We start from the raw sequence: 20,213 nt of genomic DNA, 5'->3' as shown, positions 1-20,213 counted from the left end.
TTTATCTGCCTTTGGTCTTTGATGATGGTGACGTACTGATGGGGTTTTGGTGTGGGTGTCCTTTCTGTTTGTTAGTTTTCCTTCTAACAGTCAGGACCCTCAGCTGCAGGTCTGTTGGAGTTTGCTTGAGGTCCACTCCGGACCCTGTTTGCCTGGGTATCAGCAGCGGAGGCTGCAGAAGATAGAATATTGCAGAACAGCAAGTGTTGCTGTCTGATTCTTGCTCTGGAAACTTCGTCTCAGGGGTGTACCCAGCCGTGAGCGGTGTGAGGTGTCGGTCTGCACCTAGTGGGGGATGTCTCCCAGTTAGGCTTCTTGGGGTTCAGGGACCCACTTGAGCAAGCAGTCTGTCCGTTCTCAGGTCTCGGCCTCCGTGCTGGGACAACCACTGCTCCCTTCAGAGCTGTCAGACAGGGACATTTACATCTGCAGATGTTTCTGCCGCTTTTTGTTTAGCTATGCCCTGTCCCCAGAGGTGGAATCTACAGAAGCAGGCAGGCCTCCTTCAGCTGTGGTGTGGGCTCCACCCAATTCGAGCTTCCCAGTGGCTTTTTTCACCTACTTAAGCTTCAACAATGGCGGGCGCCCCTCCCCCAGCCTCGCTGCTGCCTTGCGGTTAGATCTCAGACTGCTGTGCTAGCAATGAGGGAGGCTCCGTGGGCGTGGGACCCTCCAGGCCAGGTGTGGGGTATAATCTCCTGGTGTGCCTTTTGCTAAGACCCTTCGTAAAGCGCAGTATTAGGGTGGGAGTTACCCGCTTTTCCAGGTGTTGTGTGTCTCAATTTCCTTTGGCTAGGAAAAGGAATTCCCTTCCCCTTGTGCTTCCCAGGTGAGGCGATGCCTCGCCCTGCTTCAGCTCTCGCTGGTCGGGCTGCACCTGCGGACTAGTATTGACTGTCTGACACGCCCCAGTGAGATGAACCTGGTACCTCAGTTGAAAATGCAGAAATCACCCGTCTTCTGTGCCGCTCACGCTGGGAACTGGAGGCTGGAGCTGTTCCTATTCAGCCATCTTGGGCGCCCCTACTATTTTACATTCTTACCAGCAGTGCACATGAGTTCCAGTTTCTCCATATCCTTGCTAACACTTGTTTTGTTTTTTTGATGATAGCCATCTTAATGGGTATGTGAAGTGGTATCTCACTGTGGTTTTGATTTGCATTTTCCTAATGATTAGTGATGTTGAGCGTCTTTTCATGTGCTTATTGGCCATTCGTATATCTTCTTTGGAGAAATGTTTGTTCAGGTCCTGTGCCTGTTTTTAAATTGGGTTGTTTGGTTTTTTGGTTTGAATTTTAGGAGTTCTTATATTCTGGAAACTAACCCCCTTATCAGATACATGATTTGCAAATATTTTCTTACATTCTGTAGGTTGCCTTTTCATTCTGTTGATAATATTTGATGCACAAAAGTGTTTAATTTTGATGTTTAATCTATTTTTTCTTTTATTGCCTATGCTTTTGGTGACAGTATTACATTTTTAAAGTGCTATACTTTGAGTGTGTTTAAATTTGGAGTGGGAGGGCATTTGTAATTTTATCTTTGTGGCATTACAATCATTTCTTTTTTTTTTTTTTTTTTGAGGCGGAGTCTCGCTCTGTCACCCGGACTGGAGTGCAGTGGCCAGATCTCAGCTCACTGCAAGCTCCGCCTCCCAGGTTTACGCCATTCTCCTGCCTCAGCCTCCGGAGTAGCTGGGACTACAGGCGCCCGCCACCTCGCCCAGCTAGTTTTTGTATTTTTAGTAGACACGGGGTTTCACCGTGTTAGCCAGGATGGTCTCGATCTCCTGACCTCGTGATCCGCCCGTTTCGGCCTCCCAAAGTGCTGGGATTACAGGCTTGAGCCACCGCGCCCGGCTACAATCATTTCTTACTATATAATCTGTTTAGTTCCTCAGTTTGTGGAGCAAAGACTACCATATGATTTGGATTTTATTTGGATCCTGAGTTTCATAGATCAAGTAGTGAGTTTAGATACTTACTGAGGGATTTAAATGAAAGTGTATCCAAATTTATTTAGTTGGTTAAATTGGGATAATGTTTAATGTATTTGCTAAATACATTTAACATTTTTCTGCTATTGAACTTACAAGCTCAAAAGTCAACATATATAATACCTTATACTGAGTTATTGAGCTTAAAAACAAATAGATGTCTGGATATCATCTTAAACTCTAGGACCTGTTATTTCTAATATTCTGGTTTCAATTTCCATTTCTGCATTACAAAACAATTTTATTTTACCTTTCTCAAAATGACTTCTAAGCAACTCTGTTAATAATCTACCAGACTTAATCATTTGGCTAGGATATGTTTGGTGAAATTGCATCTGCCATTTTATCATGTCTTTGTTTTTATTTTGACAGGTTACCCAGTTGACAGGTTTCTCAGATCCTGTATATGCCGAAGCTTATGTTCACGTCAACCAATATGATATTGTCCTGGATGTACTCGTTGTGAACCAAACCAGTGATACTTTGCAGAATTGCACATTAGAATTAGCTACACTAGGTGAGGAAATTTACCATTCAGGAAAGAGATTGTCACATAGTAGATCTTTATGACAGATTAAGGGAGGTACACAGGTTTCAGTATAAAAATTCTCTCTTGAACCTTTTCTGACATTTTGAATCAAAGCTTAGTTTTTCATTTATCATTTAGTTCCCTTAAACTCCAGTTTTCTGAACCTCTTGTCATACTGACTTTTTTATGCTCTTGGCACATTCAGATGGATTCATTTAATAAGCTTAATATAGCAAATGTCAGTATTCCTAGATATAATACAAGCTATTTAAGTCACAGATTGACCAGGTAGCTCACTTAGTTTATTTCTAATTGCTTCATTACAGAACTAAGTTATTTTCTGAACGCATAACTGTCAGATACCACATGTGACCAAAGTAATAAATCATATCACATTTAGCAATATGAAATGTATTTTTTTTTCTTAATAAAGACACATGAGTCAGACTGCTTACTTCCACATCCGGTTTTAAAGTTGGAAAATACAAAATTGTATATGGGAACAGTGCAGTACCCCCATCACATTTCATATGGCTTATGCAAGAGTTAAGGAACTTCAAGATATCAAGGGGAAAACATACTTTTGCCCTGTTGTCCTCAGCATAGCTTGATGTTTGTATAAAAAAACATGTTTGTTAAGCATTTACAAGTCTTTTTGCAGATTGTTTTATCTTTCTTCATAATGAAATGTACAGTTTAAGACCTAAGCTTTTTGAGAAGTTTGCATTCATTCATTGAAATAAAATGACCCCAATCTCTACAAAAAAATCAAGAAAATTAGCCAGGTGTGGTTGGCCATTCCTGTAGTCCCAGCTACTCAGGAGGCTGAGGTAGGAGGATCGCTTGAGCCTGGAAGATCAAGGCTGTAGTGAGCTATGATCATGCAGTTATACTCCAGCCTAGGTAACAAAGCATGACCCTTTCTCAAAATAAATAAATAAATGGTAGGCTCAAAGTATCCTCCCTTCCCACAAATTAAATATGGAATTACTCCGAGATGCCTATTACCTTTTAAAAGAAAATATGTGTATTGATGGTGAATAATAAGGATGGTTAAGTGGTTTCTTTATTTTGTCCTCGTTATATTTGATTCATACTCTTCTCATATTTGTCCTTATTTTCCTAGAAACTATTGAGCTGCATACATTTAAGGTTTTATGGTTAATGTGTGTGTGCGTGTGTGTGTGTGTGTGTGTGTTTGTATATATATATATATATATATTTTTTAACCATATCCCAACTCTTTCAGGGGATCTGAAACTTGTGGAAAAGCCATCTCCTTTGACTCTTGCTCCTCATGATTTCGCAAATATTAAAGCTAATGTCAAAGTAGCATCAACAGAAAATGGAATAATTTTTGGTAATATAGGTAAGGTGCTGTTTTATGGCATGTAATGTTTGACTATTTTTACTGAAGAATTTCTATAGTGAGTAGCTGGGGACATTGTATGAGGAGAGGATCTAAATCCATTTATTCATAATTTATGAGACACTTTCTATGGTACCAGGCATTGTACTATGTTCTGGATGTACAGAAATGAACCAGATAGGGTCACTGTCCTCAAGAAACTGTTAGGCAAAAGGAGGAGCTAGCTAAGGCAATATATAATTGTAGTCCAATGCGATACAGGATGGTTTATATACTGTATGCTTTGAGGTTAAGAAAAAAAAATGCTAACAGTGTGGAAGGCTTTATAAAGGAAGATGGTATATTATCAAAGGATAATATTTTACCTGAGTCATTTGTTGCTAGACACACAAGGGCATCTCAGACCTAGGGATTAGCTTGTATAGAGTCATTCAGTCAATAAGCTTATTTTATTGCAATTTCTGTCATAAGGATAGGGCTACCATGGTGAGGAACAAATGAGAGATTATGGTTGAGTAAGGGAAAACAGATACATAAAATAAATGTGTGCAATATGTAATGGTAAGTGCTGTGAAAAAAATAAATAAGTATACCTGTACTAAGTAAGGTAGGAATCCATAAAGGGATTTGGTCAGTTCTCAGAGTGGTGGGGGATTGGGAGAAAAGGTTAGAAAAGGCTTCATGGAGGAGCAAGTACTCAGTAGAAGACTACAGATAGACAAGGATGCAGTTAGAACAAATGCAAAATGATTTGATATACTTGGAGTTCAGAATGGGTTGGAGGATGATGGCAGGAAAAAAAATGAAGTTCGGAAGGTTAGTGGGAGCCATATTTTACTTGTCATGCTAAGGATTTCAGACTTTATCTGTGGAGAGAGGAAACATTGAGGAATTACAAATGAATGACTTATGGCCTTACATCTTTTTGTGACAGTACTATAGAAGATTGATTGGAAGAGGCAGGAAGATTAACTAGTAGACTATTAAAAGCCCAAGTGAGAGATGACAGAGGACTTGAGCCAACACAGTAGTGGAATGGAGAGAAGGATGAATATAACGTTAAAGATATGGTTAATGATTGAAGAGGAAGTGGCTAGAGTAACCCTCAGATTTCCAGATTGAGTTTATTGGGTTGTTTATGTCATCACCAAAACAGGAAATTGAGGAGAGATGAACAAACTTTAGAGAGACACAATAGGTTAAATCTTGAGCAGGTTCGGTATTAAAGTGTCTAAAGATATTCAGGGACAGTTTGATGTGAGTCTGGGACACGAACAAGAGGTCTAACCTAGAGACAGGCTGGGTGTGGTGGCTCACGCCTGTAGTCTCAGCACTTTGGGAGACGGAGGCAGGCGGATTACCTGAGGTCAGGAGTTCAAGACCAGCCTGGCCAACATGGCAAAACCCCATCTCTACTAAAAATATAAAATTAATTGGGCATAGTGTGCACGCCTGTAGTCCCAGCTAACTCAGGAGGCTGAGGCAGGAGAATAGCTTGAACCCGTGAGACAGAGGTTCAGTGAGCCAAGATCACACCACTGCACTCCAGCCTAGACAACAGAGTGAGACTCCGTCTCAAAAATAAATAAATAAGTAAAAATAAACTAGAGATAAGTATTTGTTTAAAAGCCATAGGAATAGAAGAAATCACCTGGAGAGAGCATAAAGACTAAAAAGAGGGGAGATATGAAAACAGAATCCAAGCAAACAGCAACACTGAAAGCTTGGTCAAAGGAGAATCGCCTACAAAGGTATCTGAAGTGTGGTTAGAAAAGTAAGGAGAAACCTGAAGCTCCACAAGGTAAAATAACTTTAGTTATTAAAGTCTGAAAGAGAGATCCTTTGGTTTTGGCTATTAGTGATTTTAAAACATTTCTTATGGGACATCTTGGTCATTGGTGGTAGGTTGAAGACTAAATACGACATGAAGAAATACAGGTAGTGTAGACTATTCTGAGTGTAGGAACTTGGCTTTGATAGAAATAAGAAAGGGCAGTACCAAGAAGAGAAGGCAAGAATGAGTGAGGATTTATTTTTTGAAGATAACAGAGAACTTCAAGTATTGTTATAGACTATAAGGGAAGAAAGTTGGTGGAGAATGGGAAAGTAAAGACATAAGAATGAAAGAGATAATGATTGGAGTGGGGTCCTGGACCAAAGCAGGAATCACAGATGGCAGAAAGTATTAATCTTGAAGAAAAGAGGTAGTACTTCTCTGATACGTATGAGAGGGAAGGATATGAGAGTAGATTCCAAGAGAGAGAGTTATTTTTAGATGTGGGGCTGAAATTAAAGGAGCTTATTCTTGGTAGCCTCAGTTTTCTCTGAAAGAGTGTAAGAATGTCAAGAAAAGAGCCTAGAAAGAGGAATGTAGGCTCCAATCAGATTATAACTCTCTACTTTGGAAGAGATGGTCATAGAAGCAAATATAGTCAGCCTTCTGTATCCTATCCATGGGTTCCACATCCATGTCTTCAACCAGCCACGAACTAAAAATATTTAAGAAATAAAAATGGATGGTTGTGTCTATACTGAACATATATAGACTTTTTTCCTTGTCATTATATCCTAAACAATACAGTGTAATTATTTACGTAGCATTTATGTTGTATTAGGTACTATAAGTAAGCTAGAGATGATTTAAAATATATGAGAAGATGTGTATAGGTTATGCAAATACTATGCCATTTAATATCAGGGACTTGAACATCTATAGATTTTGGTATCCATAGGGAGTCCTTGAAGCAATTCCCTGTTAATACTGAGGGATGAGTAATCTTGTATCATTAAGTAGTGTGGGTCAGCAATATTTATTCAAAAGTATTAGTTAAGCACCTCCTATGGGAACATCATCTACTTGTATATCCACTGCAGTGCCTAGTATGCTGCAACTGCTGTGTAAGTACTCACTGAGTTGAATTATTTGTTTAACCACAAAAAACAAAGTGTGCCAGAGTTTGAATCCTATCCCCACCACTTATCAGTTGTGTGGTCTGGAACAACTTACTTAACTTCTCTGTGCTTTCATTTCCTCTTATGTAAGATGGAAAATAATAATACTGTCAATAGAATTGATGGGAGTATTAAGTAATATTTGGAAAGCATGCAGAATAGAGCACTGTACATAATAAGTATTATATAAACAATCTTATTGTTAATAGTGTAGTTATTTGGATATTTGGATATTAAGATTTTTTAAATTCAAGTTTGCCCCAGTGATTGCGAATCTTTTTGTATGTGTAATTGCAGTTTATGATGTCTCTGGAGCAGCAAGTGACAGAAATTGTGTGGTTCTCAGTGATATTCACATTGACATCATGGACTATATCCAGCCTGCAACTTGCACTGATGCAGAATTCCGTCAGATGTGGGCCGAATTTGAATGGGAAAACAAAGTTAGTCCTTGGGAGATTTTCTTATACTCCTTTATCTTTCGTCCTTTTGCCTGCTGTTGAGGAGTCTGCTAATAAAATTAATCTCACTAAAAAGTGTTTAACATGAAAAGCAAATAGTCTTTCAGTATCTGTTCTTGCAGATTAGCCTTAACTAAAAATCTTATAAGTAGTTTGGTAATTTGCTGTTATAAATTGATTAGAGTAGCAGTTCTATAGCTAATCTGATAGGTTTAGACATTATAGATAATATTCCTTCCCTTCTATGTATGACCAAGAGTTTACCATTTAATCTAGTGCCCAAAAAAGGCTTTACAAAGTTCATGGTCTGTTGAGGAGCCTTGACTTTTATTAGAAATATTCTATATGAGGCTGGGCATATATCATGCCTGTAATCCCAGCACTTCGGGAGGCCAAGGCAGGGAGATTGCTCACGCTCAGGAGTTCTAGACCAGCCTGAGCAAAATGGTGAAACTTCATCTCTACAAAAAAGAACAAAAATTAGCCCAGTGTGGTGGTGCATGCCTGTAGTCCCAGCTACTTCGGAGACTGAGGTGGGAGGATCACTTGAACATGGGAGGTTGAGGCTGCAGTGAGCTGAAATCATGCTACTGCACTCCAGCCTGGGTGACAGAGTGAGACCCTGTCTCAAAAAAAGAAGAAATATTCTGTGTGTTTCATACTGAATCTCTGTGAAGGTATCTTTATTGGGAAGTATTGATACCAACCTACAGCTTGTTGGATTTTATAGATGTTATTTAGTTTCTTGGTGTCTACTCTTTCCAACCTAAACAGTTGGAACGAGTTTTTAATAACACATACCAGTGATTCACAGCTTTCTCATAGTAAGATTTATGATCTCCTTGACTTTTTTTCCTCTCTACAGGTGACAGTTAACACCAATATGATTGATTTAAATGACTACTTACAGCACATATTAAAGTCGACCAATATGAAATGCCTGACTCCAGAAAAGGTAAAATTTGACTAGGAAATTCTGAAATCTGATGGAATAGTAGAGTAGGTTCCTGGCCTTCCTGTATTTCCTCTAGCACATTTTTGTTATTCAACATGCAGTGCCATTCTGGGGTGTCTAAAAGAGGTTATCCCATGGAATGTTTGAGTCTGCTTACCTCTTTCTGTTGGAATATGCCGTCCTACTTTTTCCTAGTGCAGTGACCCAACCAAATAGTCAGATTAATTTTTTTTGTTTTCTTTTCAGTCTTCTCCCCCATTCAGCTAGATGCACATTCTAAAATAGTTTATGCTGCGCATGGTGGCTCATTCCTGTGATCCTAGCACTTTGGGAGGCTGAGGCGGGCAGATCACCTGAGGTCACGAGTTTGAGACCAGCCTGGCCAATATGGTGAAACCCCGTCTCTACTAAAAATACAAAAATTACCCAGGCGTGATGCCGGATGCCTGTAATCCCACTACTTGGGAGATTGAGGCAGGAGAATCACCTGAACCCCAGGGGTTGGAGGTTGCAGTGAGCCAAGATCGCACCACTGCATTCCAACGTGGGCAACAGAGCGAAACTCTGTCTCAAAAAGATAAATTAAATAAAATCGTTTATTTGTAATACTGGGTTAGAAAATGTCCATGAGCTCTTCCGTGGGCTCTGATTGTTGGTTAAAATATATGTGCTCTAATACTTTTTGCTATGTTTGTGTGTGTATGAAAAAAACTAGAAAGAAAGAAAAATGAAGCTGGAGCTCTAAGGAACTTTTTTTCTTTATGTAAAATTTCTATAATGTTATAATATTCATTTTATAAATGAAATAATGTCTGCTACCAAACAGGTAGGTGTTAATTTATATATTAGTTTATTTAGCATATACTGAGTCCAACAAAAGTAGTCTCTTCCTTCATGGCACTTAAGGTCTGATATGGGAGGCAGTCAAGCACGTTAAGTAAACAGAATATATAAATACAAATCAGAATAAGAACTTTTTTTTTTTTTTTTGAGACGGAGTCTCGCTCTGTCGCCCAGGCTGGAGTGCAGTGGCCGGATCTCAGCTCACTGCAAGCTCCGCCTCTGGGGTTCATGCCATTCTCCTGCCTCAGCCTCCGGAGTAGCTGGGACTACAGGCGCCCGCCACCTCGCCCAGCTAGATTTTTGTATTTTTTAGTAGAGACGGGGTCTCACCATGTTAGCCAGGATGGTCTCGATCTCCTGACCTCGTGATCCGCCTGTCTCGGCCTCCCAAAGTGCTGGGATTACAGGCTTGAGCCACCGCGCCCGGCCCAGAATAAGAACTATTTAACGTCAGATTTATTGAGGTATAATACACAGTAAAATTCACACTTTTTACATGTATAGTTGAGTTTTGACAAACTCATAAGATTGTGTAACCACCGCCACTTAAGTACTGTTTTAAGTGATAAATAGCCTATGGGGCCAGGCGTGGTGGCTCACATCTGTAATTCCAACATTTTGGGAGGCCTAGGTGGGCAGATCACTTGAGGTCAGGAGTTCAAGACCAGCCTGGCCAAGGTGAAACCCAGTCTCTACTAAAAATACAAACATTAACCAGGTGTGGTGGTGCACGCCTGTAATGTCAGCTACTCGGGAGGGTGAGGCAGGAGAATCGCTTGAACCTGGGAGGGGGAGGTTGCAGTGAGCTGAGATCACGCCACTGCACTCTAGCTCCAGCCTGGGCAACAGAGTGAGACTCTGTCTCAAGAAGAAAAAAAAAAAATCATCTATGCTGTTTTGCCTCTATGTAGGTATCTGATAAAGTAATGAATTTATCACAAATTTTTTCCAGGCCCTTTCTGGTTATTGTGGCTTTATGGCAGCCAATCTTTATGCTCGTTCCATATTTGGTGAAGATGCACTTGCAAATGTCAGCATTGAGAAGCCAATTCACCAGGGACCAGATGCTGCTGTTACTGGCCATATAAGAATTCGTGCAAAGAGTCAGGTAACAATTCCTTTTTTTTGAGAGCATCTCTGGACTGACAAGGGGGGAGGAATTTATGACTTTATTATTTCTATATGTAATATCTTTTTAGCATTACATGCATATACACATATAACAATAATATTATCTGAATAGAAGTATAACTTTTCTCATTAAAATTTCTCACCTTTTGGGCCCCTCATTCTGGGATATTTGCCTAAAACCAGATTGATTCCTATGGGGTGTTTGTGAAATGGGTTCTCTAGAATTTTTTGAAAGCCAAGGTGTAAATCTAGTGACTAATTAGCCAGGCATGGTAGCGCACACCTGTAATCCCAGCTACTTGGGAGGCTGAGGCAGGAGAATCGCTTCAACCCAGGAGGTGGAGGTTGCAGTGAGCCGAGATCTTGCCGTTGCACTCCAGCGTGAGTGACAGAGCAAGACTTCATCTCAAAAAAAAAAAATCTAGTGACTGCTTGAAAATCTAGCACTAAAAGGTAATTAACCTAGCAAAGTTTTGGTGAGTCTGTTTGGTATGTCCTTGGTTTTATTGTTGATAATGGTGTCATTGAATCGGGGCTTAATAATATGGAATAACCTACTGATTGTACATAGTTTAAGTAATTATAAATATCTTCATTTTTCTTTACAGGGAATGGCCTTAAGTCTTGGAGATAAAATCAACTTGTCACAGAAGAAAACTAGTATATAAAAATAAAAAGTCCTTGAAGCTTTACAGTTAATTTAGGTATGGGCTTACTGGACTCCAGCATCTTTTGTACTCTTTCATGCTTATATGTTATATAGAATCTGAGTTCATGCTGAATGCATTTCAGCCAATAATTTATAGCCTTTCCCTTAAATCAAGATTGAGTTTAAAATTATAGTTTGTCTTTTGTCGTAACAGTTCTGAATGCTATCCTCAAAGTATATAATGTTTCTCTCATGTACCAAGACCCTTTTCACAGTACAATAAACATATCTATTCATACATTTTTGTTATTTTATAAATAAATGATTACATAATTTTAGTTATGTGACAATGGATTTCTTTTAGTTGGGTTATAAATTTCTATTACAAATTTAAATTACTGAGTTGTGAATATATGCAGCTTTATTAAGAGAATTTACAAATTCAGTGATATAAAATAAGGTAGGCCTTGATTCACTTGGTTGTTTTTTACTTACTTAATATTCAAACATTGCTATCCCTAAAAATGCATTATGTTTTGAAGGGATTTTCTCTCAAATTTAGCTCCAGGGAGAAGGTATCAAAATAACTTGAGAAAAACAGATCGCCCTACAGTTTAAAGAAGTATTGTGTACCCTGACTGAAACAGACATACTGTTCTTTTTTTTTTTTTTTTTTTTTTTTTTTTTTTTTTTGTTGAGACGGAGTCTCGCTCTATCACCCAAGCTGGAGTGCAGTGGCCGGATCTCAGCTCACTGCAAGCTCCGCCTCCCGGGTTCCCGCCATTCTCCTGCCTCAGCCTCCCGAGTAGCTGGGACTACAGGCGCCCGCCACCTCGCCCGGCTAGATTTTTGTATTTTTTTTAGTAGAGACGGGGTTTCACCGTGTTAGCCAGGATGGTCTCGATCTCCTGACCTCGTGATCCGCCTGTCTCGGCCTCCCAAAGTGCTGGGATTACAGGCTTGAGCCACCGCGCCCGGCCTTTTTTTTTTTTTTTTTGAGACAGAGTTTCGCTCTTTTTGCCCAGGCTGGAGTGCAATGGTGCGATCTCAGCTCACCTCAACCTCCACCTCCCGGGTTCAAGCGATTCTCCTGCCTCAGACTCTCGAGTAGCTGGGATTACAGGCATGTGCCACCATGCCTGGCTAATTTTTGTATTTTTTAATTAGAGATGGGGTTTCTGCATGTTGGTCAGGCTGGTCTTGAACTCCCGACCTCAGGTGATCCACCCGCCTCAGCCTCCCAAAGTGCTGGGATTACAGGTGTGAGCCACCGCACCCAGCTGACATACTGTTCTTAATTATCCTGAATCACAGTGAAGAGTAGCGATAATCCAAAATAGATTTTTTAATCATTCACACTTAGTTTGGGGTGTTCTATGTTTGTTAGGAATTAAACTGGTTCTAACCAATTACTGAAGCTGGTACTGGGAGGATTCAACTAGAGAAGATTCAGAAAGCTGCCTTTTTCTCTTTGCCTCTGTGCCTTACTCATTCCTCTCCTTTTCCTCACTTCACACTAGGGCTGGGTACCATCACACTGCAGTATAATTCCAAATGCATTTGCAAGCTAACTTTCCCGGAGTCTGATTGTGCTTTCCTTTTGGCCTTTACCTTCATTGGAGGTGATTGAGGTAGTCTGATTTTTTAGCTAAGTCTAAACCTAAGACTATTATTTGTCTACCAGCTAGGCTTCAGGCTGCATTCCCTATGAGTCCTTAGATAAGTCCTGTGAAAAACTGAAAGCAGCATCTCCTATTTCAATAAGAATGAAATGATTGGTTTGGAGTATAAAGAGATTGATACCTTGTATGATGTCATAAACTGTGAAGCCACTTGCTTTTTAAAAAAAAGAGAAAGAGCCCCCTCTTTTCCTTTCTCCGCCATCGTGGTGTGATCTTGCCTCCACTTCTCGCCATGTCTTCTCACAAGACTTTCAGGATTAAGCGATTCCTGGCCAAGAAACAAAAGCAAAATCATCCCATTCCCCAGTGGATTCGGATGAAAACTGGAAATAAAATAAGGTACAACTCCAACAGGAGACATTGGAGAAGAACCAAGCTGGGTCTATAAGGAATTGCACATGAGATGGCACATGTATTTGTGCTGTCTGAAGGTCACAATCACATTACCACATCAAACTGAAAATGTCACCACTCTCTGGAGAGTTCGACGTATTTTCCTCTCTGAATCTATTATGAATGCGTTGGTTGGCTGGGTTCAGTAATAAATATGTGAGGCCTTTCATTTCAAAAAAAAAAAAAAGAAAAAAAGCCTAGAAGATTACAGGGCATTTGAGATTCCAGAGCACTGAGATCTTAGAAAAGAGCCAGGGCCTATCAAATGGGAAAGATATACTGGAAATGCAGAGAAGGGATGTCTATTCAAGGGTAGAGATTTGCAATGAGAGCGAAGGATCCGGTGCAACTTTGTTTGGATTAGGTCATCATTTCCCAAACTCTGTTTTACTGAACATTGGCTTCCTTAGATGTCATTAGATATTCTGAGTGAAAAAGTAATTCCATAGTCAAATAAGTTGGGGAAAAGCTTCAAACTGTCCTGCACTGGAGATTCACGATGCACATTAGCATACCAGAGATTCTGAGACGAAAGCAGATTAGTTTGTTTTAACCCAGTATATCCTAACCTTACTTTACCAGGGAATCCTTTTTCCATGACCTATTGGCAATATATGGGACAGGAAAAGTGACTTAGCATGTTCATGATATTAGTGTTGTAATCCCAGTCAACCAGTATCACATTTCAAATCTGAAGGAATTATGCCTGTGTACATCCTAGAATATATGTCTGTTGATAACTGTTAGAAAGTTGCCTGCCTGACATATTCAGGCCATTTTTGTGGGAATCAGATTGCCTCACATTGCTATTTTCTTAAATTCATAAATAAGGAGAACAAAGAGAAGTTAACACAGTTGTCAGATACATTAAACTGTTTACTTCATTAGCATTTCATTAGCTTTGTGCATAATACCAACTGAACTGGATAGCAGCACATTGTTGAGAGAAGCTGTTTACGCTATGCTGTATTATTTAGGATATACATTCAAGAGTAGTAGCTGTTCACATTATAAGATACCATATAATTAGGACCATGATGTCTGGTAAGGGAATAAACATTATTCAATACCAAATGAAAGCTTAATATATTAATGTATTGAATGTGGATAAACCTGTAAAACTTACAAGAGAATTAAATGGCTTACATTGCACTGTCACAACACTAGAGGGAGCTCTATGCAGTGATTTTTTTTTTTTTTTTTTTTTTTTTTTTTTCATTTTGCAATTAGAAGTGATTGGCACTTTGTTTTATAAGAAGAAAAAGGGCCAAGTGTGGTGACTGGCGCCTGTAATCCCAACACTTTGGGAGGTCAAGGCTGGAGGGTGGATTGAGGCCAGGAATTCAAAACCAACCTGGGCAACATAGTTGAGACCCTGTCTCTACAAAAAAAAATTTACAAATTAACCTGGTATGGTAGCATGTGCCTGAGAGGCTGAATCAGGAGAAATTCTCGGGACCAGGAGTTCAAGGCTGCAGTGAGCTATGATTGTGGCACTGTAGTCCATCCTGGGTGACAGGGTGAGACGCCCTGTCTTTTAAAACAAATTTCAATTTTTTTTTTAAAGGAGCCTGGACATGGTGGTTTATGCCTGTAATCTCAACACTTTGGGAGGCCAAGGTGGGAAGATCACTTGTGCCCTGGAGTTCAAGACCAGCCTGGGCAACAAAGAGATCCCCCCCATCAAAAAAAAAAAAAAATTAAGAAAAAGCAAGATTATTTTTCTTTTTTTTTAACTTTTTTTTCCCTTTGAGACAGAGTCTGGCTCTGTCACCAGGCTGGAGTGCAGTGGCGCAATCTCGGCTCACTGCAACCTCCCTGGTTCAAGCAATTGTCCTGCCTCAGCCTCCTGAGTAGCTGGGACTACAGGCGTGTGCCACCACGTCCAGCTAATTTATATATATTTATTTATTTATTTATTTATTTTGTGTGTGTGTGGTTTTCTTTTTAATTATCTTTAGTCTTGTGATCACACATAATTTTAAAATTTGTGTGTATCTCCGCTCCTTTAATCCTTTTAAGTTGGCAAAAGCACCATTCCCAATCACAAATACACAGTTCTACAGTTTTATGTTTCTGAATGGCTGTTTAAAGACAATCCTAAATTATAACTTAGTTTGACTTAGACTGTAAAGAATTCAAGAGTGAAGTTTAACTTGCTACTATTTTAAAAGCATATGACCTTACAGATTTATAAGATGTGAGAAGTGTTGAATAATCTTTAATATTACACATAAACCATACTAAAATGCCTTTCAATAAGTAAAAGGAACCATTTTAAATACAGGGAATTATAATTAGATTGGCATCGTTAAGGCCAAAACTCTAGACATTGCTACCTTATTTATCTTCAACCCTTGCCTTTAAGAGGCAAATGAACACAAAACACAGGTGAATCTTGCTTGGTTCTGAGACAGTGAAGGAATTTCTCCAGTATTTAAATATATTCACATAACCAGCTATATAAATCTAAATATAAATCCAATCTCCAGTAAGTTTTAAGACAGCACTCACCATCTTTGTGAAAAGTTGAACATTAATAACAAAGTCTAATCATATCTTCAGAAGGGGTAAACAGTGATAGCATTTACTGAATTGGAATTACTATTAAAATTCAAAAACTGAAATATTCATTTAACCACAAGCCAGTCTTAATTTTAAATCAGGACTGCCCAACAAAATATTCTGTCAATCATTCATGATCTGAATTCTGGTGTATGAGATCTATTAAAGTATGGTACACATAAAAGTCACGAGACATTTGTTTTGTAATAAATAAGGCAGTGGCCAATTATTACTCATTAGTAGCTTTTTTGAGATAAGCTATCAAGTCTGCCCTTTCTGCCTTCTTCTTAATGCCAACAAAGATCATTTTTGTTCCAGGGATGTACTTCTTGGGATTCTCCAAATATTCCATCAGTGTATCCCTCTCCCCAGGTGATGCCTTTGTTCTTATTGGCAGCTGTGTAAGAGTATCCAGGGGCCTGACCTGTCTTCCTCCTGAAGAGACCATGGAGATTTGGCCCAGTCTTGTGCTTGCCTCCCTTTTCAACGGTGTGGCACTGGGAATACTTCATAATAAAAATCTTCTTGCCTTTCTCAACATCACCCATAATTAATTCTCTTTTTAGTCGCTGGCGCAACGAAGATTCCCGCTCCGAAGCAGGACATCCCCACTCTCTCATTTTTATATATTTTTAGTAGAGACAGGGTTTCACCATGTTGGCCAGGATGGTCTCAATCTCAACGTCGTGATCTGCCCACCTTGACCTCCCGAAGTGCTGGGATTACAGGTGTGAGACAGAGCACCTGGCCTTTTTTTTTTTTTTTTGAGACAGGGTCTGGCAGTGGTGCGATCTCGGCTCACTGCAACCTCCACCTCTCTCACCTCATCCTCCCAAGTAGCTGGGACCACAGGCATATGCCATGATGCCCAGCTAATTTTTGTATTTTTTGTAGAGAGAGTTTTGCCATGTTGCCCAGGCTGGTCTCAAGCTCCTGAGCTCAAGCAATCCATCCACACTGGCCTCCCAAAGTTTTGGGATTACAGGGGTGAGCCACTGCACCTGGCTATTTTTCTATTTGCAAGGTAATTAATAAATGAGAACAAAGAGAAGGAAGTTAATATCGTTGGCAGATACATCAAGTTCTTTACTTACTAATAGAAAACTTGCTTTTTCTTCTTTTAAAAACAACTTCAGGCCAGGCACGATGGCTTACACCTGTAATCCCAACACTTTGGGAGGCTGAGGCAGGCAGATGGCATGAGCCTAGGGGTTTAAGACCAGCCTGGGTAACATGGCAAAACCCTGTCTCGACAAAAAATAAAAAAATTAACCGGGCATGGTAGCATGCACCTGTAGTCCCAGCTACTCAGGAGGCTGAGGTAGGAGGACTGATAAGGCCCAGGAGGTCAAGGCTATAGTGAGCTGTGATCATGCCGCTGCATTCCAGCCTGGGCAACAGAGTGAGACCCTGTCTCAGAAAAAAAAAAAAAATGCCAAGCTGATAGTGATATTTTGCTACCTGTCAGAAACTTTTCTAGTTAAGTGAGAAATAATGTGGGAGACAAAAAGTCATTTTAGGGATATCAGAAAGGTAAGAGAACCAAAATATACTATCTTTAGAAACTCAGTATCAGAGGTGAAATATTTCTGCTATGTATTGGGTAAAGTAAGTAGTTTAATTTGTGACTTGTTCCTTCCACATTGATGAATGTTCCAGTCAGCTAATAATGTATAGCCTTTCTCTTAAATCAAGATTGAGTTAAAATTATAGTTTGTCTTTTAACAGTTGTGAATGCTGTCCTCAAAATGGTTAGGGATACCAGCTCCCTGCCTTACTTTCCTCTCCCAGATTCTCAGTACACCATCAATGTTACCTGTCACCAGCTCCATTCTCTACCTCCAGGATCTCAGGAACCTACAGAAGTAACCAGGTATGATGCAGAAGTTCAGTTTAGAATTAGGAAAGTATGGAATCACATCTGCTAGTTATGTGCTATGTAGTCTCAGGCAATGGTAAATAGCTAACCTAGTGCTTACTTGTGCTAGGTATAACCATGGGTGCTTTTTCCATGACATTTACAGTGTTCACAATGACACTCTAAGGCAAATACTGTTAATATCGTCATTTAAAGATGATGATTACTGTCTTACAAGAGGTTAAGTCACTTATTCAAGGTTTAATAGTAAGAGATGAACTCAGATATAAAGCCAGGGCATCTGACACTAAAGCCCTTGTAACTAGTCACACATTGCCACCACAGCTTAATAAATTGTACCTCAGTTTCCTCATTTGTAAGGTGTTTTAACATGTATTTCACAGAGGTGATATGAAAATGAAATGATATAATGTATTTATTACGAATATTTGGCACACAGTAGATGCTCATCAGTAAGTATTCATTCCATTTCTTCCTGCATTGACCTTCTTTACCTTAAAGAGAAGACTGAACCCTGTTCTCATTATCTTTATACTTCCCTCAGAATTTAGGTCTTCATTTTACACAGTAACTGACTTAAAAGAATCTTCATGTCTTGAGAATTATTTGATTGAGGTATCATTGACCCCTTGACTTTGTAACTATTTGTTGTGTAGTTTTTTGTTTTTTTTTTTTTAGACGGAGTTTCACTCTTGTTGCCCAGGCTGGAGTGCAGTGGTGCGATCTCAGCTCACGGCAACATCTGCCTTGCCTGTTCAAGCGATTCTCCTGCCTCAGCCTCCTGAGTAGCTGGGAGAACAGGCGCCTGCCACCATACCTATCTAATTTTTGCATTATTAATAGAGATGGGATTTCTCCATGTTGGTCAGGCTGGTCTCGAACTCCTGACCTCAGGTGATCCACCCGCTTCGGCCTCCCAAAGTGCTGGGATTACAGGTGTGAGCCACAGTGCCCACTCTGTTGTGTAGTTTTTTTAAATAAGCTCTGGGCACTTTTGCCTATCAACTATTGTTAGCTAAACGTGATTGTCGTAACCCATGTTCCTCATGTGGTAGATCATCTCTGATGAACATACTGGCTTTGTTTGCTTTCAAAATGACAATCAAATGACTGGTTCTTTAAAAATGAGCCCAGAGATATGTGCATCCAGATTACAGTAACCGTGTGATGTTTAGGGGTTGCTCACTGTGATCAAAAGTCACTTCTAATAATCTGACCACTTCCTCTTTTATTTTCTCCATCTAGCAATGGCAGAATCTCTGAGAAGTCAGTCATGCAGTGACAAAAGAATGCAAGTGGGATTTGTGTCTTTTATCTGGGCTCTGTATATAATTATAGGATTCTGAGAAAAATTTGCATTGTATGTATTTTTGAATAATTGTATGTGGAATAATTGTATTAGGGTCCTCTAGAGAGACAGACTAATAGGATCTAATAGGATATGTATGTAAAGGGGAGTTTATAAAGTATTAACTCACACGATCACATGGTCCCACAATAGGCTGTTTGCAAGCTGAGGAGCAAGGAAAGCCAGTCTGAGTCCCAAAACTGAAGAACTTAGAGTCTGATGTTCGAGGGCAGGAAGAGTCCAGCACTGGAGAAAGATGTAGGCTGGAAGGCTAGGCCAGTCTAGTCCAGTCTTATCTTGTCTTTTTGTTTTTTTTGTTTTTTTTTTTGGAAACGGAGTCTCTCTCTGTCACCCAGGCTGGAGTGCAGTGGCGCAATCTCGGCTCACCGCAAGCTCCACCTCCTGGGTTCATGCCATTCTCCTGCCTCAGCCTCCCCAGTAATTGGGACTATAGAGGCCCACCACCACGCCCGGCTAATTTTTTTTTATTTTTAGTAGAGACAAGGTTTCACTGTGTTAGCCAGGATAGTCTCGATCTCCTGACCTTGTGATCAGCCCACCCCGACCTCCCAAAGTGCTGAGATTACAGGTGTAAGCCACCGCGCCCAGCCTTTGTTTGTTTGTTTGTTTGTTTGTTTTGAGATGGAGTTTTGCGCTTGTTGCCCAGGCTGGAGTGCCATTGCATGATCTCAGCTCACTGCAACCTCTGCCTCCCAGGTTCAAATGATTCTCTTGCCTCAGCCTCCCGAGTAGCTGAGATTGCAGGCGCCCATCACCACGCCAAGCTAATTTTTTGTATTTCCAGTAGAGATGGGGTTTCACCATGTTGGCCAGGCTGGTCTCTAACTCCTGATGTCAGGTGATCCACCTGCCTCAACCTCCCAAAGTGCTGAGATTAGAGGCATGAGCCACTGCACTCAGCCTCAGTCTAGTCTTTTTACGTTCTTCTGACTGCTTTATATTCTAGCCACACTGGCAGCTGATTAGATGGTGCCCACCCAGATTAAGAGTGGTCTGCCTTTCCCAATCCACTGACTAAAATGTTAATCTCCTGTGGCAACACCCTCACAGACACACCCAGGATCAATACTTTGCATCCTTCAATCAAGTTGACACTCAGTATTAACCATCACAGTTGTAAAACCAACAAAATACACAAATGGAATGCAGCATGGTGGACTGAAAGAGTCTTGAATGAATTTTTCTAAATCTATTCTCAATTCACTAAGTAGCTTTGTGAAAACAGACAGATGTCTCTGGGCCTACGTCCTTATCTGTAAAATGAAACAATTCAGTTAACTGACTTTCTGGCTTTAAAATCTATACTAAAAAGCTGTACGTTTTATTTTTGTTTTTTATATTTCTTAAAATATCCTTATTGCCATAAACAAGGAGCAGGAAAGCCTTGTGTTTTTACAGCTACCTCTTCAACAAACTCTGTAAATCAACTGGGATATGTCT

The 20,213-nt window shown here is 40.0% G+C and overlaps 1 protein-coding gene and 1 pseudogene across 2 annotated transcripts in view; one reads left to right on the top strand and one right to left on the bottom strand.

The window, feature by feature from the left end:
- COPB1 (coatomer protein complex, subunit beta 1) overlaps window positions 1-11,227 on the top strand; it is a 56,883-nt gene extending 45,656 nt beyond the window's left edge. Inside the window, exons 16-21 of the mRNA XM_011956278.1 lie at window positions 2,369-2,513; window positions 3,775-3,894; window positions 7,144-7,289; window positions 8,173-8,262; window positions 10,058-10,213; window positions 10,845-11,227. Of these exons, the coding sequence (XP_011811668.1) occupies window positions 2,369-2,513; window positions 3,775-3,894; window positions 7,144-7,289; window positions 8,173-8,262; window positions 10,058-10,213; window positions 10,845-10,904 (717 nt within the window). The 3' untranslated portion in view covers window positions 10,905-11,227. The remainder of the gene's footprint in view (window positions 1-2,368; window positions 2,514-3,774; window positions 3,895-7,143; window positions 7,290-8,172; window positions 8,263-10,057; window positions 10,214-10,844) is intronic.
- Window positions 11,228-15,454: 4,227 nt separating this feature from the next.
- Window positions 15,455-16,137, bottom strand: LOC105521904 (annotated as a pseudogene). Its single transcript, XR_001003358.1, has one exon. The product of XR_001003358.1 is annotated as a cytochrome c-like (transcript).
- Window positions 16,138-20,213: the final 4,076 nt, after the last annotated feature.

The sequence above is a fragment of the Colobus angolensis genome, unplaced genomic scaffold (assembly GCF_000951035.1).
Source record: "Colobus angolensis palliatus isolate OR3802 unplaced genomic scaffold, Cang.pa_1.0 Scaffold412, whole genome shotgun sequence".
In the NCBI taxonomy this organism is placed as follows: Eukaryota; Metazoa; Chordata; class Mammalia; order Primates; family Cercopithecidae; genus Colobus; species Colobus angolensis.
This window is presented reverse-complemented; position numbering and strand designations above follow the sequence as displayed.